This window comes from Mus caroli, unplaced genomic scaffold, assembly GCF_978045245.1.
Source record: "Mus caroli unplaced genomic scaffold, Mus_caroli_1 scaffold_1, whole genome shotgun sequence".
Lineage (NCBI taxonomy): Eukaryota > Metazoa > Chordata > Mammalia > Rodentia > Muridae > Mus > Mus caroli.
The window spans coordinates 126,456,861-126,481,415 of record NW_028227256.1 but is presented as its reverse complement, the minus strand read 5'-3'; the positions used below and the strand labels follow the sequence as shown (position 1 = coordinate 126,481,415).

Below are 24,555 nucleotides of genomic sequence, written 5' to 3'. Positions count from 1 at the left end.
AATCTATAGGTCAACCAAGAAACCCTTGAATTTTAGCCATTTTAAGATTTCTCTTTCATTACCTCATTGTGTTCCATTTATTTAGGTACCTGATTTCTGTCAACAGTGTTTTGTTGCATTCAGAATGCATATTCTAAATTTCTTTTGTTAAAATTTCTTGTTAAGTACATTGAATCTACTGATGCTATTATTAATAAAAATCTTTCTTAGTTACATTTTCTGATTATTTCTTGTTAGTCTATAAAATTACAGCTGATATCTAAAATATGATATTGTACCCTGCAAACTTACTGGATTCATTTATTAACTGTAAAGTTTTGGGGGAAGCAGGGTTCCTTGAGGGCTTGCTATTTGCTGGTACATGCTATTTGCAAGACTAATTATTTTGCATCTTCTGATTAAATCTTGGCACTTTAAAACATTATTTCATTTATTTTGCAGTTTGCCACACTGCCTTGAATTGACTCTCCAGGCAGGCCACTCCATCATAATATATATATATATATATATATATATATATATATATATATATACATATACACATACACATACACATACACATACACATACACATACACATACACATACACATACACATACACATACACATACACATACACATACACATACACATACACATACACATACACATACACATATACATATACATATACATATACATATACATATACATATACATATTTAGTGTGTGTTTGGGGACAAGAAATATGTGATGTGGTGATACACATAGATATCAGTATATAGATGCATGTTCCTGTATAGAAGTCACTCTCTTCTTGCCCCGGGAAATAGTCTCTTACTGAACCTACAGCTTGCTGATTCGTGATTGCTGGATTCTGGGCATTCAAACTAGGTCCTCAGGTTTGCAAAGCAAAGGTTCTTAGCCACATAGCAATCTCCCCAGGCCCTAATTTATTTTTAAAGCATGGCAGATAATGAGTTACTTTGCATCTCTTCGTAGGATGTCTACTTGTTTGCACTGAAAGAAACCAAGAAACTTTATTGATTGACTAATTGAAAACCACTTGTTTCCAAGTTGTTTACCTTCTCACTTGGCATAAACATATACCTTTCCCTTACAATTAGGCCAAAGGAAATGACAGATAGAATTCATTTGGAATTCTCCCTTGAGAAGTATCAAAACAAATACTTTTTCTCCATAAAGGGCCCTGGGAATGCCTTCTTCCATATTTATTACACTTTAGGAAGCTTAGGGGACTTAGGAGGCTAGGGCATATGTCAGAAGGGTGAAGTCCTTGCAAGAGGCTACTACAGGATAATGTATGGAGATGAGAGAAAATGAAGTGGTGATAAAGACTTGGAAAGAAAGACTCTCTGATGATTAAGGATGTTGAACATTTTTTCAGGTGCTTCTCTGCCATTCGGTATTCCTCAGGTGAGGATTTTTTGTTCAGTTCTGAGCCCCATTTTTTTATTAGGTATTTTCCTCAATTACATTTCCAATGCTATCCAAAAAGTCCCCAATACACTCCCCGCCCCCAGTCCCTCACCCACCCACCCCCACCCCTTAGCCCTGGCATTCCCCTGTACTGGGGCATATAAAGTTGGCAAGTCCAATGGGCCTCTCTTTCTAGTGATGACCGACTAGGCCATCTTTTGATACAAATGCAGCTAGAGTCAAGAGCTCTGGGGTACTGGTTAGTTCATAATAATGATTCACCTATGGGGTTGCAGTTCCCTTTAGCTCCTTGGGTACTTTCTCTAGCTCCTCCATTGGGGGCCCTGTGATCCATCCAATAGCTGACTGTGAGCATCCACTTCTGTGTTTGCTAGGCCCCAGCATTGTCTCACAAGAGACAGCTATATCTGGGTCCTTTCAGCAAAATCTTGCTAGTGTATGCAATGGTGTCAGCGTTTGGAAGCTGATTATGGGATGGATCCCTGGATATGGCAGTCTTTAGATGGTCCATCCTTTATTCACAGCTCCAAACTTTATCTCTGTAACTCTTTCCATGGGTGTTTTGTTCCCAATTCCAAGAAGGGGCACAGTGTCCACACTTTGGTCTTTGTTCTTCTTGAGTTTCATGCGTTTAACAAATTGTATCTTATATCTTGGGTATCCTAAGTTTTTGGGCTAATATCCACTTATCAGTGAGTACATATTGTGTGAGTTCCTTTGTGAATATGTTACCTCACTCAGGATGATGCCCTCCAGATCCATCCATTTGCCTAGGAATTTCATAAATTCATTCCTTTTAATACCTGAGTAGTACTCCATTGTGTAAATGTACCACATTTTCTGTATCCATTCCTCTGTTGAGGGGCATCTGGGTTCTTTCCAGCTTCTGGCTATTATAAATAAGGCTGCTATGAACATAGTGGAGCATGTGGCCTTCTTACCGGTTGGAACATCTTCTGGATATATGCCCAGGAGAGGTATTGCTGGCTCCTCTGGTAGTATTATGTCCAATTTTCTGAGGAACCGCCAAACTGATTTCCAGAGTGGTTGTACAAGCTTGCAATCCCATCAACAATGAAGGAGTGTTCCTCTTTCTCCACATCCTCGCCAGCATCTGCTGTCACCTGAATTTTTGGTCTTAGCCATTCTGACTGGTGTGAGGTGGAATCTCAGGGTTGTTTTGAGTTGCATTTCCCTGATGATTAAGGATGTTGAACATTTTTTTCAGGTGCTTCTCTGCCATTCGTTATTCCTCAGGTGAGAATTCTTTGTTCAGTTCTGAGCCCCATTTTTTAACGGGGTTATTTGATTTTCTGGAGTCCACCTTCTTAAGTTCCTTATATATATTGGACATTAGTCCCCTATCTGATTTAGGATAAGTAAAGATCCTTTCCCAATCTGTTGGTGGTCTTTTTGTCTTATTGACGGTGTCTTTTGCCTTGCAGAAGCTTTGCAACTTTATGAGGTCCAATTTATCGATTCTCGATCTTACAGCGCAAGCCTTTGCTGTTCTATTCAGGAATTTTTCCCCTGTACCCATATCTTCGAGGCTTTTCCCTACTTTCTCCTCTATAAGTTTCAGTGTTTCTGGTTTTATGTGGAGTTCCTTAATCCACTTAGATTTGACCTTGGTACAAGGAGATAGGAATGGATCAATTCGCATTCTTCTACATGATACCCGCCAGTTGTGCCAGCACCATTTGTTGAAAATGCTGTCTTTTTTCCACTGGATGGTTTTTGCTCCCTTGTCAAAGATCAAGTGACCATAGGTATGTGGGTTGATCTCAGGGTCTTCAATTCTGCTCCATTGGTCTACTTGTCTGTCATTATACCAGTACCATGCAGTTTTTATCACAATTACTCTGTAGTACAGCTTTAGGTCAGGCATGGTGATTCCACCAGAGGTTCTTTTATCCTTGAGAAGAGTTTTTGCTATCCTAGGTTTTTTGTTGTTCCAGATGAATTTGCAGATTGCCCTTTCTAATTCGTTGAAGAATTGAGTTGGAATTTTGATGGGGATTGCATTGAATCTGTAGATTGCTTTTGGCAAGATAGCCATTTTTACAATGTTGATCTTGCCAATCCATGAGCATGGGAGGTTTTTCCATCTTCTGAGATCTTCTTTAATTTCTTTCTTCAGGGACTTGAAGTTCTTGTCATACAGGTCTTTCACTTCCTTACTTGAGTCACGTCAAGGTATTTTATATTGTTTGTGACTATTGAGAATGGTGTTGTTTCCCTAATTTTCTTCTCTGCCTGTTTATCCTTTGTGTACAGAAAGGCCATTGACTTGCTTGAGTTAATTTTATATCCAGCAACTTCACCGAAGCTATTTATCAGGCTTAGGAGTTCTCTGGTGGAATTTTTAGGGTCACTTATGTATACTATCATATCATCTGCAAAAAGCGATATTTTGACTTCTTCTTTTCCGATTTGTATCCCCTTGCTCTCCTTTTGTTGTCTAATTCCTCTGGCTAGGACTTCAAGTACAATGTTGAATAGGTAGGGAGAGAGTGGGCAGCCTTGTCTAGTCCCTGATTTTAGTGGGATTGCTTCCAGCTTCTCACCATTTACTTTGATGTTGGCTACTGGTTTGCTGTATATTGCTTTTATCATGGTTAGGTATGGGCCTTGAATTCCTGATCTTTCCAAGACTTTTATCATGAATGGGTGTTGGATTTTGTCAAATGCTTTTTCAGCATCTAATGAGATGATCATGTTGTTTTTGTCTTTGAGTTTGTTTATATAATGGATTACATTGTTGGATTTTCGTATATTGAACCATCCTTGCATCCCTGGTATGAAACCTACTTGGTCCCGATGGATGATTGTTTTGATGTGTTCTTGAATTCGGTTAGCGAGAACTTTATTGAGGATTTTTGCATCAATATTCATAAGGGAATGTGGTCTGAAGTTCTCTATTTTTGTTGGGTCTTTATGTGGTTTAGGTATCAGAGTAATTGTGGCTTCATAGAATGAGTTGGGTAGAGTACCTTCTGATTCTATTTTGAGGAATAGTTTGTGAAGAACTGGGATTAGTTCTTCTTTGAAGGTTTGATAAAACTCTGCACTAAACCCATCTGGTCCTGGGCTTTTCTTGGTTGGGAGACTATTAATGAGTGCTTCTATTTCTTTAGAGGATATGGGACTGTTTAGATCATTAACCTGATCTTGATTTAACTTTGGTACCTGGTATCTGTCTAGAAACTTGTCCATTTCATCCAGGTTCTCCAGTTTTGTTGAGTATAGCCTTTTGTAGAAGGATCTGATGGTGTTTTGGATTTCTTCAGGGTCTGTTGTTATGTCTCCCTTTTCATTTCTGATTTTGTTAATTAGAATACTTTCCCTATGCCCTCTAGTGAGTCTGGCTAAGGGTTTATCTATCTTGTTGATTTTCTCAAAGAACCAGCTCCTCGATTGGTTGATTCTTTGAATTGTTCTTCTTGTTTCCACTTGGTTGATTTCACCCCTGAGTTTGATTATTTCTGCTGTCTACTCCTGTTGGGTGAATTTGCTTCCTTTCATTCTAGAGCTTTTAGGTGTGTTGTCAATCTACTAATATGTGCTCTCTATAGTTTCTTTTTGGAGGCACTCAGAGCTATGAGTTTTCCTCTTAGAAATGCTTTCAATGTGTCCCATAAGTTTGGGTATGTTGTGTCTTCATTTTCATTAAACTCCAGAAAGTCCTTAATTTCTTTCTTTATTCCTTCCTTGACCAAGGTATCATTGAGAAGAGTGTTGTTTAGTTTCCATGTGTGTGTTGGCTTTCTATTATTTATTTTGTTATTGAAGATCAGTCTTAGTCCATGGTGATCTGATAGGGTGCATGGGACAATTTCAATATTTTTGTATATGTTGAGGCTTGTTTTGTGACCAATTATGTGGTCAATTTTGGAGAAGGTACCGTGAGGTGCTGAGAAGAAGGTATATCCTTTTGTTTTAGGATAAAATGTTCTGTAGATATCTGTCAGATCCATTTGTTTCATAACTTCTGTTAGTTTCACTGTGTCCCTGTTTAGTTTCTGTTTCCATGATCTGTCCATTGGTGAAAGTGGTGTGTTGAATTCTCCCACTATTATTGTGTGAGGTGCAATGTGTGCTTTGAGCTTTACTAAAGTATCTTTAATGAATGAGGCTGCCCTTGTATTTGGAGCATAGATATTCAGAATTGATAGTTCCTCTTGGAGGATTTTACCTTTGATGAGAATGAAGTGCCCTTCCTTGTCTTTTTTGATGACTTTGGGTTGGAAGTCAATCTTATCAGATATTATAATGGCTACTCCAGCTTGTTTCTTCCTACCATTTGCTTGGAAAATTGTTTTTTCCAGCCTTTCATTCTGAGGTAGTGTCTATCTTTTTCTCTGAGATGAGTTTCCTGTAAGCAGCAAAATGTTGCGTCCTGTTTCTGTAGCCAGTCTGTTAGTCTATGTCTTTTTATTGGGGAGTTGAGTCCATTGATATTAAGAGATATTAGGGAGAAGTAATTGTTGCTTCCTTTTATTTTTGTTGTTAGAGTTGGTGTTCTGTTTTTGTGGCTGTCTTCTTTTAGGTTTGTTGAGGGATTACCTTCTTGCTTTTTCTAGGATGTGGTTTCCATCCTTGTATTGGTTTTTTTCTGTTATTATCCTTTGAAGTGCTGGATTCGTGGAAAGATAATGTGTGAATTTGGTTTTATTGTGGAATACTTTGGTTTCTCCATCTATGGTAATTGAGAGTTTGGCTGGGTATAGTAGCCTGGGCTGGAAATTGTGTTCTCTTAGTTTCTGTATAACATCTGTCCAGGCCCTTCTGGCTTTCATGTTCTCTGGTGAAAAATCCGGTATAATTCTGATAAGCTTGCCTTTATATTTTACTTGACCATTTTCCCTTACTGCTTTTAGTATTCTATATTTAGTGCATTTGTTGTTCTGATTATTATGTGTCGGAAGGAATTTCTTTTCTGGTCCAGTCTATTTGGAGTTCTGTAAGCTTCTTGTATGTTCATGTTGAGCCCCATTTTTAATGGGATTGTTTATTTGATTTTCTGGAGTCCACCTTCTTGGGTTCAATTCCCTACTTTCTCCTCTATAAGTTTCAGTGTCTCTGGTTTTATGTGGAGTTCCTTAATCCACTTAGATTTGACCTTTGTACAAGGAAATAGAAACGGATCAATTCGCAATCTTCTACATGAAAACAGCCAGTTGTGCCATCACCATTTGTTGAAAATGCTGTCTTTTTTTCCACTGGATGGTTTTAGCTCCCTTGTCAAAGATCAAGTGACCATAGGTGTGTGGATTCATCTCTAGGTCTTAATCATCAGGGAAATGCAAATCAAAACAACCCTGAGATCCCACCTCATACCAGTCAGAGTGGCTAAGATTAAAAATTCAGGTGACAGCAGATGCTGGCAAGGATGTAGAGAAAGAGGAACACTCCTCCATTGTTTGTGGGATTGCAAGCTTGTACAACTACTCTGGAAATCAGTCTGGTGGTTCCTCAGAAAATTGGACATAGTACTACCGGAGGATCCAGCAACAACTCTCCTGGGCATATATCCAGAAGATGTCCCAACAGGTAAGAAGGACACATGCTCCACTATATTCATAGCAGCCTTATTTATAATAGCCAGAAGCTGGAAAGAACCCAGATGCCCCTCAACAGAGGAATGGATACAGAAAATGTGGTACATTTACACAATGGAGTACTACTTAGCTATTAAAAATAATGAATTTATGAAATTCCTAGGCAAATGGATGGATCTGGAGGGCATCATCTTGAGTGAGGTAACACAATCACAAAGGAACTCACACAATATGTATTCACTGATAAGTGGATATTAGCCCAAAACTTAGGATACCCAAGATATAAGATACAATTTGCTAAACGCATGAAACTCAAGAAGAATGAAGACCAAAGTGTGGACACTGTGCCCCTTCTTAGAATTGGGAACAAAACACCCATGGAAGGAGTTACAGAGACAAAGTTTGGAGCTGTGATGAAAGGATGGACCATCTAGAGACTGCTGTATCCAGGGATCCATCCCATAATCAGCTTCTAAACGCTGACACCATTGCATACACTAGCAAGATTTTGCTGAAAGGACCCAAATATAGCTGTCTCTTGTGAGACGATGCCGGGGCCTAGCAAACACAGGAGTGGATCCTCACAGTCAGCTATTGGATGTATCACAGGTCTCCCAATGGAGAAGCTAGAGAAAGTACCCAAGGAGCTAAAGGGATCTGCAACCCTATAGTTGGAACAACATGATGAACTAACCAGTACCCCAGAGCTCTTGTCTCTAGCTGCATATGTATCAAAAGATGGCCTAGTCGGCCATCACTGGAAAGAGAGGCCCATTGGACTTGCAAACTTTATATGTCCCAATATAGGGGAATGCCAGGGCCAAAAGAATGGGAATGGGTGGGTAGGGAAGTGGGGGGTGCTATGGGGGACTTTTGGGATAGTATTGGAAATGTAATTGAGGAAAATATGTAATAAAAAATATTAAAAATTAAAAAAAGGAAACAATGAAAAAAAAAAGAATTGGGAACAAAACACCCATGGAAGGAGTTACAGAGACAAAATTTGGAGCTGTGATGAAAGGATGGACCATCTAGTGATTGCCATATCCAGGGATCCATCCCATAATCAGCTTCCAAACGCTGACACCATTGCATACACTAGCAAGATTTTGCTGAAAGGACCCAAATATAGCTGTCTCTTGTGAGACGATGCCGGGGCCTAGCAAACACAGGAGTGGATCCTCACAGTCAGCTATTGGATGTATCACAGGTCTCCCAATGGAGAAGCTAGAGAAAGTACCCAAGGAGCTAAAGGGATCTGCCACCCTATAGTTGGAACAACATGATGAACTAACCAGTACCCCGGAGCTCTTGTCTCTAGCTGCATATGTATCAAAAGATGGCCTAGTCGGCCATCACTGGAAAGAGAGGCCCATTGGACTTGCAAACTTTATATGTCCCAATATAGGGGAATGCCAGGGCCAAAAGAATGGGAATGGGTGGGTAGGGAAGTGGGGGGTGCTATGGGGGACTTTTGGGATAGTATTGGAAATGTAATTGAGGAAAATATGTAATAAAAAATATTAAAAATTAAAAAAAGGAAACAATGAAAAAAAAAAGAATTGGGAACAAAACACCCATGGAAGGAGTTACAGAGACAAAATTTGGAGCTGTGATGAAAGGATGGACCATCTAGTGATTGCCATATCCAGGGATCCATCCCATAATCAGCTTCCAAACGCTGACACCATTGCATACACTCGCAAGATTTTGCTGAAAGGACCCAGACATAGCTGTCTCTTGTGAGACTATGCCAGCGCCTAGCAAACACAGAAGTGGATGCTCACAGTCAGCTATTGAATGGATCACAGGACCCCCAATGGAGGAGCTAGAGAAAGCACCCAAGGAACTAAAGGGAACTGCAACCCTATAGGTGGAACAACAATATGAACTAACCAGTACCCTGGAGCTATTGTCTCTAGCTGCATATGTATCAAAAGATGGCCTAGTCGGCCATCACTGGAAAGAGAGGCCCATTGGACTTGCAAACTTTATATGCCCCAGTACAGGGGAATGCCAGGGCCTAAAAGGGGGAGTGCGTGGGTAGGGGAGTGGGGGGGTGGGTATGGGGGACTTTTGGGATAGCATTGGAAATATAAATGAGGAAAATACCTAATAAAAAAATTAAAAAAAAAGAAAGACTCTCTGTGGCCAGGGGGCATGAGAATGACAACCAGCATGAGCACTGGGCAAGGCTTAACTTTGTGTATGTCTTTGGAACTCATATTATCCCATGGTGGGCTGAGGATGCTAGACAAGGCTTGGTATTTACCCTACAAGATTTTGGTCTTACTTTGCCAATACTTCTTTTTTCTTTCACCCTTTTTATTGATAGAAGAATATATTGCGCCTACTTTTGTATTGTGTATGAAATAAGTATTTTCATTTTGATTTTTCAGGGCTCACAACTAAGAGTTTACCAATAGTCTCTCAAGAAATTTTGCCTTTGGAGCTTTTCGTGTGATGCTGGAAGTGTTAGGCTCTTGGAGAAGGACTGAGGATACAGTTTGTATGATGAGTAAAACATGAGTTTGGGGATACTAAGAGGGCTAATTTTGACTGTCAATTTGATTGGGTTCATAAACTCCAAGTTGACCTTGGGTATGCCCATGAAAATGTTTCTATAAAGACTGACTGTGAAGAAAACTTACCTTGAGTGTGTATGCCATCACTGCCTAGGCTGAGATCCTGGATGGAATGAACAGGTGGGAAGGAGAAATCCAGCTGAGGACTGGCATTCCCTGAACCTGTGTGAAGGCAGACTCATATTCCTGTCACCATATCTATGAGCATCTCCAGCCACCATGCCTCACTTCTATGAAGAGCTGTACCCTCAAGCCAAGTGCCAAATAAATGCTTCCTCTGCTAAACTGCTTTAGCCATATCCACAAATCTTATCACAGTGCCAAGAGACCCTGAGTCATTAGTACAGGGTTGAAATGTTATAGTGAGAACATGAAATGTTCTGCACAAAGGTGCATGTGTGAAGAGTATGGTCTCCAGCAGGAGCTGTTATGCAGAGGTGACTGGGTCACAAAGGCACCAGCTCCCTTGGTGGGTTAATCTCCTGGAGATGCTTTATTAGGGCTATGACTTGAAGAAAGGGTGCTTGGGCCATGCCACTGAAAGCTGTAACTTTTCCCTATCGCCTTTCTCTGCTTCCTGAAAACTGTGACAAGCGCAGTTTTCCTCTACCACAACCTAGACTTATATTGTTTCTTTGCCACAGGTTCCAGAGCAATGGGGATGGCTGATCATGCACTGAAGTTTCTGAAACCATGACTTTTCCACTCTTGAAGTTGTTTTCTCGGTTATCTTGCCACCATGATGGAAGAGCTAACATATCACTGGAAAACCACTGTCTTTGTGGGTAAAGAACCCTTTCAGCTCACTTTGCAGTCTGTACTTTAAAAGCAGTTCTTAGTGTAACTATCACTACCATGTTCTACTCTGTCACCATGCCTTTCCTTGGCTGGCAGCCATAGATTAGAGGGATGTCCTTTTCCCCGTCTAGACTCTCTGCAAACTGGCTAGAAGCAGTCTTTTTTGAAGCACGGTTTGCCTCCATTGTCCTCTGCTCCCCAGCTTATTGTTGCAGTTGAATGAGATCCATGCTTCTGGGTTGATTTCATGAGACTCCCCTGATGTCAGTCTCACTTCACACAACTCCTTCCTCACCTTGCATTCAAATTACTTTATGTACTTTTATTTTCCAGAACATATTTCCTCTGTGAGATCTTAGTGGGAGAGATGGTCTTGTTAGGTACTGTCTACTCTTTGGCCTTCTCGTCTTTCTCATCCTAGATTGATGCTACAGCAGTAGAGATTTCCCTAAGGTCTAGCCAAGTACTCTCTAGTTAGAATCCTCAGAGCTGGTCAGAACTTAAATTCCTTTTGGGCATCTTTAAATGTCAATTTCTTACTTTACAATTTTCTCCTCAGTTCCTCTATAACCTCACACTAGCAAACACAAATTTTAGAAGCAGCTTAGGCCAAAATCTCTCAAGCCTCTCAAGCCTATATATATATATATATATATATATATATATATATATATATATATATAAAACCACAACACACATCACATGAAAGCTGAATGACACCAACTTTGACTTCTTTAGATGTGTCCATTTTTGGTGTTTAATATTTCTAAAAGTCAGATCATACCATACAGTATAGTTAGTTAGTTCTGCAGACTAACCAAAGAGCCAAGTGGTGGTAATGCTGGCACTAGTCCAAAGAATCACTGATCCTTGGGTTCATTCTAAGCAATGGTGTGGGTGTGTCTTATCTAACACACTCTCTATAGAAGAATAGTCTTTTCCTTATTCTTTTATTAAAATGAATTTAATTTGTCATTTCTGGCATGAATGAAAACTCTTCCTAGAAACATGACAATAATGGGTAAGACTAAATCTGATCCATCTGCTTACACAACTACACAAGCTCGATCCATCTGCTTACACAATTCCCCAAACATGGATTTCTTTTTAATTCCTCAGCTGAATCCATACCTTGTTTGGTCTTGTAAATAAAAGGTAGCATAAGAAGAAAACTAAAGAGAGCATAAAACTAGAACAAAAATGCAGGCTACATCCTTACCACCAGCCTCAGCCTCGCCCACCTCCTGCACTGAGCCTTCCACTCACTCCTAGCTCAGAATCCTAAGGCTCAAAATTCAATCTTCTCTCCAAATAATATCTAACAAAACTCACCCAGAAGACCCCATTGATCTCGATCTTTTATTTACTTGTATGCATTTATATTCACACTGAAAACAATGAAAGTCAATTTTTTTCCCATTGATATTTTATCAGCTACCTCACACAAAACCCAGGAGGTGATTTTATCCTTATGTATACGGCCAAAGCACTAATTTTGCAAATTCCATAAAATCTGCATTAATTTCTTTGGTGCTTGAGGTTTCTCAGTGAAGAGGAGCAATTGTTATGACTAACAGGAAGCAGGTGACCAATAAGCCAAGGTCAATCAAGGAAGGACTTGGTGGAAAGAAGAGTCAAACATCTGCAGTTGGTATAGTTCAGATAATAGCTGTGATAAGAATGTGTGCATTTCATATGCTTTGATTTTACGATGACAGTGTGCAATTTACAAATAAGAACGATAATAATTCATAAGGAATAAATCTACAGTGATGTGCAGACCTTTGATAAACCTCCTGAGCCCTGTGAAAGGTCTCATCTGCTACTTTTCATCTGTCTCCTTACCAGAGCTGTTGCAGAATGAGGGATCAACGGGTCTTCCATTTATATTGGAGCATGCTATTGCTCGAAAGCGCACGCCTTCTCCACATTCTTTGTCATCTCCTTGCACCCACAATCCTCCTTGCTGAGGATCCCTTTTGCCTTCTGGTAGAATGCAAGCTGACCAGTTTCCATAAGGATGAGACATAAATGTATCACAGGGACATGGTTCCATTTCCACCAGAGGGTACAGGGATGCATCCTGGCACTTCTCTTTCTTCCTGCTTTTCCCTGTTACAAGAAAACACATGGTGCTATTCATTTTGGATCTGATGTTCTGTTGAAAGTCACTCACATGTTTGTTCATATAACCATTTGAACATTAAACTTAAATATGATTTCAGTCTCTTTTTTGTCATGGAAATAAATTCTAGGACAGTATTAGCAGTAATCTGGGAAACTATTAAATTAATATTTATTTGAAAATTAAAACTTTTTAAAAATATATGGTACAAAGCATTATGCTTACTATGCCAGATCAATAATTATAAAACTCATACCACTTTATTTTGTGTTTTTTCTCCCACCCCAATACTAACCCAGCCAAACTTGGCTTCTACAAGATGGGATGTGTACAGGTGGGATCGCTGTCCATCTAATTGATAACAACTTGACTAAACTTGTCTTCTTCAAGGGAAATCAATACAAGCATAACTAGAAAGCCCTTTCCTTTTTCTGCAAATAACTAAAAATTAATTTCTCCAAAAATCAAAATGATATTCTTCATATAACAAGTTCAAAATGAAGGCAGAGGTTACTTCAGATGGTATAGACAAAGTGAAACTATTCTTGCTTCCTGAAATCAGACTACTTATAAATGTTAAAAGTAACAATAAATTGAAATGAACCTTCTGTTTGAGAAGTCCTGTGACTTGAGCATCCTGATGTGGCTTGACCTTACCTACTAAGCTTGGTATAACTTTTAGCTGTTTTTGCCAACTTGGAGTAATGATAACATGTTTCCTCTATATTCCTAAACCTTTCCTAGATTTAATAATTTCATCATTTTTTTCTCTCATTAGTGAGCCATAGGCTACGGTCATGGCTAGTTATAAAATTCGTAGGCAGCTTTACTGATCTGTCTGTGGGCTTTATGACTATCATACAAATACCTTTATAAGGTGATGTGTGGGTAGTTTCTTCACTGTCACATGGCTTTCTACATGCAGAGTTATGCAAATTCTGCCTGGTGGGTGATTGACTCATGAACATGTTATTTAGGCCTACAAATAATCTGCAAGGATTCCTGTGGAATCTGAATCACTCTTGCCTGGTGTGAACCATTCCAACTCCCTGCCATTGTTTTGGCCTGATGTGAATTGCTCTACCCTGATCTTCTCCCTGAATTGCTCTATGACAACCTTTGCCATCTATTGGCCTTTCAAGGTACTGCACTCACTCATGTCTGCCATTAGGCTCACTCAGAATCAGCTTGAGAAGGACATTAGTGTCCTGAGAGCTTTCTGACTGTGATGTTCATCACTACACAGTCCCATTCCCTCCTATTAGCCTGGCCTAGAGCTGTACTCCTCTCATGAAATACTACTGAACTTCATCTCCATCTCTGCACCTTCCTCTGTTTTCTGCCCATTTAGTCTTGGATTCCAAGTCTACCCTGGGTCTTGACATCACTTTTCCCAAAGTGATGAAAGAAACTAATGCGCCAGAAAGCAATTTCTTATCTTTCAAAGTTAATTGTGCTGATTACAACCTTATTTTTGAGATGTTCTCCTTAATTTCCACCATAATATATCCTTTTGTCCCTTACTCCTGTTCTGGCTTCTACTATATTTCTGGCCACATTTCAGGATTTACTGCTTTATTTGTTTAGTGAACATCCTCTCTCTACTTAACTGCTAAGTTTCCTCACTGGAACATCTTGGATTCTCATTTCTCAGCTCCTATATATTTACTCTAGTTGAGATCTTAAATTACCATGCTTAATTCTTACACTCCAAATTATTAATTCTATCCAAAATTTCTTGCTCAAGTCTCTGAGCCACAGGCTAGATAGAAACCTGCACCTAAATCAACCATTAAATTTATTGCAATAAAACCAAACTTGCCCTGTGTACCACAGAGTCCCCCATGTATGCCTACAATGCCAAGGGAAGATTATAATGCTTGACTTTAATTATTTTGGCACAGTCCATACCTAGCACTAATGACAGCATCTAGGGTAATGTTTTAGGAGCCCCCAAGTTATTTTTTCCCTTTCACTAGACACTATTCTATTTGCTCACACTCTAGGTCTCTAGCTCAATTCTCTCTCCACAATGGGAGAAAAACAGAAGATGAAAAGAGGAGATCACAAGAAGGAAGACCAGGAAATATAGATAGTCTTCCTATACAAAGCAAACAGAAGCTACCAGCAGAACAAACACTTTGTACAAATAGATGCTGCCTTTGTTTGTGATTGCCCTCTTAATTGCATGGCAGCCCTGTTTGAAGATGGATTGAAGTAAGTGAGTTAATGCTGAAACAATTCTCCCAATAAAAAACACATTAGTGCTGGGGCTTCGCTTTGATTGCATTCTAATCAGAATCAGCACTGACCTTTAGACTAAGGTAGACTTAAAAAGATCAATCTCCAGCGCAAATGCAAGGACATAGCCCCTTAATTCATAGAGTGAGTGATCTAGCTGTTTTGAACATGTATATTCCAATACCTGGATAACAAATTTAATGTATCTGTCATTGAATAAACAATTGCTTTAATTACCACACAGTCTTTAAACATCCAGTTCAGAAACAAACATAGAATACCCAAATGGTAACTTTAAAAATTTCCATAAAAGAAAGCTAACATTCTAGATAGCCACTATTCACTGGAGTGACTTGTGTTAGGAACTATGGTGTGTCTGTGACACATGGTCTGAATCACATGGTTTATATTGCCATTCAAATTAGAAAATATTCATTAATATTTCTGTCAAGTATCATGGGAGAAAGTAAAAATAAAAGAACATCATAATAGTAAGCCTTGAAAAAGTTAGGGGAAAATTTTCAGTGCATTAATGTGCCATTGGCTTTTTGTTTATCAATATTGTTGTAAGTGGCTGTTTGTTCTTTCATGACTAATGTCTTTTATGAGACTGATCAATTATGTTGTCATCTGGACAGAAGGAGTGCAAAGATCAATTAGCTACCTAAAATAGTAGCAGCTAATAAAACATACAGTAAACCTGAGCAGCCTTTTAGAATAAGTAATCATTAACTTTGGATCATACAACAATTTATAACAGCCTTCAATATGTAGTTTTATAGCAAATATATCTTAGAAGTCAAAGTCACCCAACTTTTAACAATTTACAGTACAAATGGTGCTAGCTGTAAAATGAGCTCCAAACGGCTGCTCTTATTTAGCAGGTGCTAAATATGATTAGCAAACCTCCAAAGCATGGGCGGCACCTGGCTACCAACTATAGTCTATCTCACCAAAGAAAGTTCTCTTCCACCTCAGAACTGAAGCATTGTTAGGACAATGGCTTCTGACACACTGGTGTGTGCAGGACAGCAGAGTAACTGGAGATTGGTCTCTGACTTCAGATTTGGTGTGTCATGTGTACTCTGTCCTCTTGTATTGCTTTTTCTATCAGTTGTTTTCATCTGAATGATGTAAGCTGTGTTACATATAATCACAGGTGGGCAGTCATTTTTGTACAAAGCAATGGGTGCAGCATTCCTCATTTGCAAAGTCTCTTGTGAGTATATATTTCACCTTCACTTGCCATGTAGATTTTGAGATCCAGTGTGTATGCAAAAATTGTGCAAAAGCTGTAGTCCATCCAGTGAACCAATTTTAGAGTATAGATGTGATAGGGTAATGATCAGTGCACTAGAATAATGAGTGTAGGGGCAGTTTTGATGCTAAGGTCCTGTTCCTGATTGGTTCTTGATCCGTGAGTAAAGAAAGCCACAGGCTATTTGTTGGGTGGAAAGAATAGGCAGGGCTACCAGGTCCCTGGAAGAAAAGAAGACAGATCCAAGGGAGGAGAGAGCTTGACATGCTTTGGAGAGAGAAGAACTAAGCAGCCATGTGAGGTCTCTGGATGAACATTGTGGATGGATGGCTGTGGCCACTCCTGCAGCAGGGGTCAGGCAGGGATGTTTAGCAGGGACTAGATGTATCTTAGCGACTAAAGTTCAGGGCATCGGGGAGGTGTGGAGATAAGAACAATGTTAAGGGCATGCTTTTTCGGACAGGAGATAGTAGCACCCAGCAAATTTGTCCAAAGGCAAGTTGAAAAGGAACAACTGTGTGTGTGTCTTTTACCTGTGGATTGAAGGGAAGCTATAATTGATTTAATTGGTTTAATTGATTTAATTGGTGGGGGCTGGTAGCACAGCATGCTCCCAGAGCTTAGGCATGCTAGTGAAAAGCTACATGCAACAAGTGAGTTTGAATCAAGAAACCTTGAAATACTCATGTAAACAAATGATCATCTGTGCTTAGTCCCCCAATCTTGATACTAATTACATTATCTCACTCATCATTCCGGTATTTTTTTTCTTTTGGTTTTATATTCTCTGAGTTTCATTTCTTACATACACAAGTGCATATACACTTAGGGGAAATCACAGAGCATTATCTGGACAGACAGTCAGTTTTGCTATTGCAGCAGTTATTTTTATATTGCCAGCAAAAAGAAAATGCTCTAATGCTTCAACCAAACTAGGATATGCTTCAATTTCCATTAACCTTTGCAGAGGTACACAGTACTGACAGACAGTAATAAGACACAAAAGAACCTGCATGTGTAATTTGACTTTTACCTTATAATAATAAAGTCTGAAAGGGTCGAACTGCTTATCAGGTAATGGCAAAAAGACAATAATGTCAGTTATTTCACTTTCTTAAAAAAAATAGCAGTGACTGTTTTAAGCTTGCAAAACGTCTGCTAAGATAACACACTGCCAACTTTGCTATGGGATATGCAAATAAATTATAAAACTATGTCAAAACTTTATTGACATAAATGGTTCTACCTCTCATTCATTTCACAAATATTAACCAGGTATATATATATATATATATATATATATATATATATATATATATATATATCACTTTTCAGGCATTGTTGCAAGCCTTACGGATATGTCCTGGGAATGAGGAGGAAGAAGACATCTGATCACATTTCTTTCTGTTAGAACTTATAGTCTACATAAGGTATTCAGAGAAGTGTGGCTTGGCTGAAACTACAATGGCAGGCATATCCTACCTGTGAGCTGCCGCCTCCTGATCTGAGTTGCTTCACAGTTCTTGGAGCAGGGAGTGAACTTAGACCAAGGGGTGAAGGTGCAGTCTTCCCGACAGGGAATGGTGCATTCCTGCACAAGGGGAGGCATGCCATTCATCTGCTTGAGGCATTCTGTCATTTCTGCAGACTGGTTATCATCAGAGATGCATGAGACAGCTGGGAAAGAGCACACAGTCTTTTGTTATCACGTTGATTAAATCAGTGAGGTGCTTTTTCTTTGACAAAATAGTTGAAGTCCCCAGTGTTTGAAAATATGTGATCGAATATGGTGTTCAACATAGCTAACCTTACTGCTCTCTGGAAATTAAATTTTTATTGTTGCCATTGGAGGTATTTGAGGATTTAATTGGTTTCATTATTAATCCAAGCCTTGCATTGACAGGAACCAAAATAACTTCCAGTAATTTATTATACATCCTCCTGAGGAACATTTGATCCCCAGAGACAGAATAAAAGTAGGAAAGCACACCTGTAAAATACACTGAAATGAAGGCAACAAGGACAAACCCATTGTTAGGAAGTCATGTGGGGTTTGCTAGGTTGGGTTTCTTTTGGTTGGATAATGAGATGATTGTTATGGTATGGAAGTATTTATATCACCATCAGTAATTTAATTGAATTTTGCTAACCCTAAGCTTTACTCCATTATTAGTACTAAAGCATCAGTTTACTTTTTAAATCATTTTTTTTTAGAATAGTCAAAATCTAACCAGATGATTCCCACTATAAACATCTTATCGGTTTCAAGTAACTTCTCAAAATTTCTTCTCCCACCTTTTGTTTTATATACAGCATGTCTAGCTATATCATCACTAACAATTATGAGGTAAATATATTTTTTGAACTTCATCTGAATTTTATTTGAGTTTTTTTGACTAATAAAATCCTCGATTTAGAATATTTGACACTTTGACGTACTTGATTAATTATGAATTCTGCAGGATACATAGGATCTATAGCTGTTCTATCGAGCACATTTCTCAATCTCAGTACTGTTGTCATTTTACACTGGGAAATTTTTTTTGTAAGTGCCCAAATGAGGGCTGTGCATGGAAAGCTACAGAGCAGCCTCTTCAGCTTCTCTACCCATGACATGCTGCTAACACTCAACTCTCAAGGTGGATATAACTGACAATGTCTCTGGACAGGCTGCTTTTGAAGAACTGCTTTTCATAGTGTCCTAATAGGATGTATCCCCATGTGAGCATCTCTAGCAATATATCTGGGAACCTTTATTTATCTAAGTACTCCATATGATTCTGACACACCCTTCAATACTACCTACATTTGGCATGTTGCTATTGGATATGATATCTGCTTAGTTAATAGCTATATTTCTTAAACCTTTATAATGTAATGATTTCATTTTTTTGGAATACCTAGTGAGATTGCCTAGAGGACAATGTTACAGACGAACCTCCATGTGATGTTTAATAAGGAGTGAATTTGTCTACAACATTTCCATCACCAGTTCTAGCCCTGTAAGAATTTATTATCTTTGGAATTTGTGTGCAATATTTCTTAGCAATCTTTATAAGTAAATGTATCACTGTGTATTTGTTGTATAGAGTCCTCGATTTCATAAGAACATGTTCATGTAAATATATAATGTATTTTGACAATGATCTACATATTTACATCCCCTCTCACCTCTCTCCCTTCTCTCTTCTGGTTAGTACCCTTATTTCCTTATACAAATCTACTTCTATTTTTGTTTCATATGTATGACTTACATGGTTTTATATATTTATATAAAATATAGGATCTACTAATAGTAGGAAACAAATGTAATATTTGTACTTTTGCATTTGATTTAGTTTAGTTAAATAACTTGAAGTTGTATCAATTTTCCTTTATATGCAATAATTTTCTTCTTTATGACTAAATAAATTTATTTTGTGTATATATACCATATTATCTTTTATTTTTAAAATTCATATTTCTTAAGAACTTCATGAATGAGCATCACATTTATGTCACGTACTTCTTTTCTTGTTTTTGTTAATTTATCCAATGTCTCACCTCTCTCCCTCTCAAACGCATGACCTTTTCCTCTTTATTTATTATTGCTACATACTACACACAGGTACACACAGATACACACACACACACACACACACACACACACACACTTAACTGAATCCATAGGTTTTTCATAGGTACTTGTGTTTGGACTGGCCACTTGGACTTGTGTAACCTGTTAGGGATATTATCCCTTGAAAAAAATAATTTCCATCACTCAGTAGTAATTAATTTTCTGTAGCTTTTCATCTAGGAGTGGAAACTTTTGAAAATTCCCCTTTTAAATAGGTGCATCAATTGGTACTGTTTAGGTTTTGTTTAGGTAGTCATATTGTTGAGATTTCAAGGGTATAGATTTCTAGTCCTGGCTATAAGATACTTTCTAGTATCAGGTATCCTGGTGCTCTGCCTCTTGATAGCTCTCTGCCCTTATTTCATTTTTCCTGAGTCATAATTGGTTGGGGTTGCATTGTAGGTGTGCATGGTGGTTTGAATGAGAATGTCCCCCATAGGCTCATATATTTGCAAGCTTAGTTCCCTTTGATAAACTTTTTTGAGAAGAATTAGGAGGTGTGGCCTTGTTAGTGAAAATTTGTCCAAAGGAGTAGGCTTGAGGTTTCAAAAACTCATGACGGTCCCGGTCTCTCTCTCTCTCTCTCTCTCTCTCTCTCCCCCTCTCCCTCTCCCTCTCCCTCTCCCCCCCCCCCGCTCTCTCTCTCTCTCGCTCTCTCTCTCTCTCACTTATGGATTAGGATGTAAAGCTCCCAGATACAGAAACATGCCTGTCTGCTTTCTACCATGATGATAATTGACTAACTCTCTAAAATTATAAGCAAGCCCCCAGTTAAATGTGCTCCTTTATAAGAGTTGTCTTGGTGATAGTGTGTTTTCACAGCGATAGAACAATAACTAAGATTGTGTACCAATGTGGACCAAACATCCCATGCTCTCCTATCCTCTGCATTTTTCGCCGCTGTGGATCTGTAAAGTAGCCCCCATCTGTTGGAAACAGAAGCTCCTTTGATGAGTGGTGAGACTTACACTTACCTGTGAGAACATGAGATATTTTACTTATCTAATTCTCTGTTGGTAGATACCTAAGTTGGTTCGATAATATAGTTATTCTGAATACTATTTCAATAAACATTGATGTGCAATGAACTAAGTAACTTAGAGTTGTTCCAGTAAATACCCAAGAGTAGTAGAGCTGGCTCATACAGTAGTCTATTTTTAGTTTTTCTGAGGCTTCTTCATACTGATTTCCATAGGAGCAGAGCTAGTTTATATTCCTACCATCAATGTCCAAGTATTTACTCTTTCCTCATATTTTTGTCAACATTTGTTCCTGTTCTTCTTTTTCCTTTTTAAATTTTTACTTAAAATATTTTTCATAGTGTATATTTTGATGATATCTTCTGCCAACTTCTCTTAGCTTCCCTACTTGCTTCCTACCCTGCTTCATGTTCCCTCTCCCGAGTACCCCTTTTCCTTTCAAAGAAAGATAGGGAAAAAAACAAAATACAAAAATTAAAACAATAAACTGTAAAAAAAAAAATCAAAGTAGATGAAATAGCAAACCAAAACCAAATAAATCAAAAAGTCCAAAAAACAACAAAAATGAAAATATAACGTGCATTTCATGTTGGCCATCTACTCCTGAGCATGAGCATGGAGCCTATTCTATAGTGTTGCTCATAACCACAGACATGAAAATGAAGAAAGCTGGAATCCTTTTCAAGTTTATTTTGATTGAAAATTAATTGCTTCATGGTTAGGGGTGGGATTTTGTGTCCAATTCCCATTCTCATTGCTGGGATTTTGTTTGGATTGAACCTTGTTCATGCTGTACAGCCTATTTTAAAACATATGTATTAGTACGGTTGGCTTTTCTAATATTTCTGCCTCCTCTTCTGCATTGAGGGAAGAGGTTTGATAAAAATATGCCATTTAAGGCTGAGTCCTCCAAAGTCTCTTAGTCCCTGAACCTTGTCTAGTTGTGGGTCTCTTTGTTCATTGTCCATTTACTGAAAAACAAAACAAAACAAAACAAAACAAAACAAAACAAAACAAAACAAAACAAAACAGTGCACTTCTCTAAGGAGGGATGAGCAATGCTAAGCTCTATGGGTATACCAATCTGTCATCAGGGATCACTTTAATTGGGATTTTCTTTTAGCAGAATAATATGATTGAGCTTTGCCCTGTGATTATGATGCATCTAGTCTCAAGTATTTTGCCACTATAACAGTGGCATATATGGGTTCTGTCTCATGGAGTGGGCCTTAAATCTAATCGAGAAGTAGTTGGTTACTCCCATAATTTTTGTGCCACTCCTGTACCAGATTATCTTGTAGACTGTTATAGGTCACAGGGTTTGTAGCTGGGTAATATTTAAGCTTAACTTTCTCCTCCAGTGGCATAAAGAACACCTTCTACAACCATGAGCACAAGTCAGTAGGGGTAAAGTTTTTAGACACTTAACAGCTCAGTTTCTTCATGTACACTGACATAAGAAAGTTTTGTCCTCAATAGGGCCTTACTACTGGGGTTACAGAGAGTAACTAACAGACTTGAACATAGTTTGTGGTATTTGGGTGGGTGGGATTCCTATGTGACCCTTTTAGCTAATGACTTAAGAAGATGTAACCCATTCCTAGCATTGCCAACCTTTAGCCAAATTAAGCAAAACACATGAAATAAAATAAAAATAGAAAATCATAACAGAAAATAGAGAAATTTAGAGTGTCACAAATACCTACTTAGAAATATATATATATATATATATATATATATATATATATATATATATTATTGATGGGGTATTGTCTCCCCCTTATATAGTAATTCCCTTTAAATTTACTTGATTTATGTACATATATTATAAGAAGATTTTATGGCATTAGATATCCACATCAGTTTTCAAAAGGTTTTTAGTATTAGTTGTTCCTCAAAATTTTCTTTCCTTTACCCAGCTTTACCATCTCCATCTCCACTTAATCATCCTATTATCATTTCCCTTTTATCTCTTTATTGCACTATGTTCTATTTCCTTTCCTTGCAAAATATCTTCCTCCTCTCTGGTTTTTTGAAAGTTCCCAAAGTAAGTCTCAACAGACAGAAAAAAAATTAAATAACAATCTGAACTCTATCTAATCATGGTGGATTTAAAAAGCTGGATACCAACAAAAATTATAGGGGCAGAAAGAACACAATCTCATGGAAGCTGAACAATTCAGTACTGGATGAAGGTTGAGTCGACACAAACAACAAAAGGGAAAATAAAATATTTTAGAATTGAATGAAAATGAAAACACAACATATTCAAACCTAAGGGACACAGTGAAGGAAGTAGTTCAAAGAGGCAAGTTCATAGCACTAACTGCCTACATAAACATCTGAAGAAATTACATGTAAATTGCTTAATGACACACTTGATATCTCTGGACAAACAAGAAGAAATAATACCTCAAGAGAGTAGACACACAAATTCTCTCTCTCTCTCTCTCTCTCTCTCTCTCTCTCTCTCTCTCTCTCTCTCTCTCTCTCTCTCTGTCTCTCTCTGACACACACACACACACACACACACACTAATTGGATAGATTTTAAGAATCCTAAATAATTGAATAATTGTTGAAAGAGTCATCATCCTAGATTTCAAATTATATTACACAGCTGTAGTCATAAGTGGCTGGGCATTGTCATAAAAACAGACACATTGACAAGTGGAATAGAGTTAAAGCATAATTCTTCACACCCATGATCTCCTTATGATTGACAAATAGGCCAAAATTACACACTTGAGAAAAGATAGCACCTTCAACAAATGGTGCTGATCAAACCAGACAGATAGATCGTCTGGTTTTCTTATGATAGCCGTTCTGACTGGGGTAAGACAGAATCTCATTTCTCTGATGGGTTGACATTTTTTCATGTTTCTTGGCTAGTGTACTTTATTTTTAAGAAATGTTTACTTCTTTTGCCTTTTAATTATCTTTTTATCTTTATATTTTATTCTATTTTGAGTGTTTTGTTTGCATGTTTGTGTGTATATGTGTCCTATGACTGGCCCCCAACAAGTTCACAAGAGGACATTAGATCCTCTGAAGCTGAAGTTACAGATGGCTGTGAACCACCATGTATGTTCTCAGAACTAAACCTGGGTCTTTAGAAAGAATATCAGGAAGTACTCTTAACTACCAAGTCATCTCCCTAGGCCCCTTAATTGGGTTATTTGATTCCTGCTGTTCAGTTTTAAAATTCTTTATTGTAGGTATTAAATCTCCATTCAAACCTTAGTTAGAAAGCTTTCTTGAATGCTAGTCTTTGGCTTCACTGTCTTCCTTTCTCAGCAGGAGCCTTTCAACATTACACGACTCACATGATCAGGTGTAGGTATTATTTCACAAATGGCTAGAATCACTTTTTAGAAGCTGTTGCCTACTCCTGTATCTTGAGATGATTTCTCGATGATCTAACAGTCTCAGCATTTCAGGTCTTGCACTGAGGTCTTTGACCCAGTGGGAGTTGGAGTTTATACAAGGTGGGAGCACAGATTTAATTTCATTCTTCTATGTGTGAATTTCTAGCTTCCTCGTAGAAGCCATTGTTCTCTTCCTTCGGCATTTTAATTTTTCACTATAAAGGTCTTTCATCTCCCTAAGTGAAGTTCAGTTTTAGGTATTTTATTAGATTTTTTTCTGAGGCTATGGTAGGTTGTTTTCCTGTTCCTTGTACTAGGCATGGCTGCCATTGTCAAAGACTACTGACATTTATTGTTGACTTTATAACTTGTCAATTTTCTCTAAGTGTTTTTCAGTTCCATAGTTTGCAGGTAGAGTCATCAGGGTCTCTTCTATACAGCATCTTATCCTTTGAAATAAAAATACTTTGACATTTTCCTTTCCTATTTGCATTCCTTTTATTTCCCTTTTGTACATTATTGCTCTAGCTAAGAATTCAAATATTGTTTTCCCTAGACTTAAGGGAAGAGGAACCTCATTTTA

At 38.2% G+C, this 24,555-nt stretch overlaps 1 protein-coding gene across 1 annotated transcript in view; it reads right to left on the bottom strand.

The window, feature by feature from the left end:
- Thsd7b (thrombospondin type 1 domain containing 7B) overlaps positions 1 to 24,555 on the bottom strand; it is a 938,083-nt gene that overhangs the window by 293,752 nt on the left and 619,776 nt on the right. The window contains exons 13-14 of the mRNA XM_085840847.1: positions 17,492 to 17,686; positions 12,231 to 12,497 (exon numbers count right to left, since the gene is read on the bottom strand). Coding sequence (XP_085696973.1) covers positions 12,231 to 12,497; positions 17,492 to 17,686 — 462 coding nt within the window. The remainder of the gene's footprint in view (positions 1 to 12,230; positions 12,498 to 17,491; positions 17,687 to 24,555) is intronic.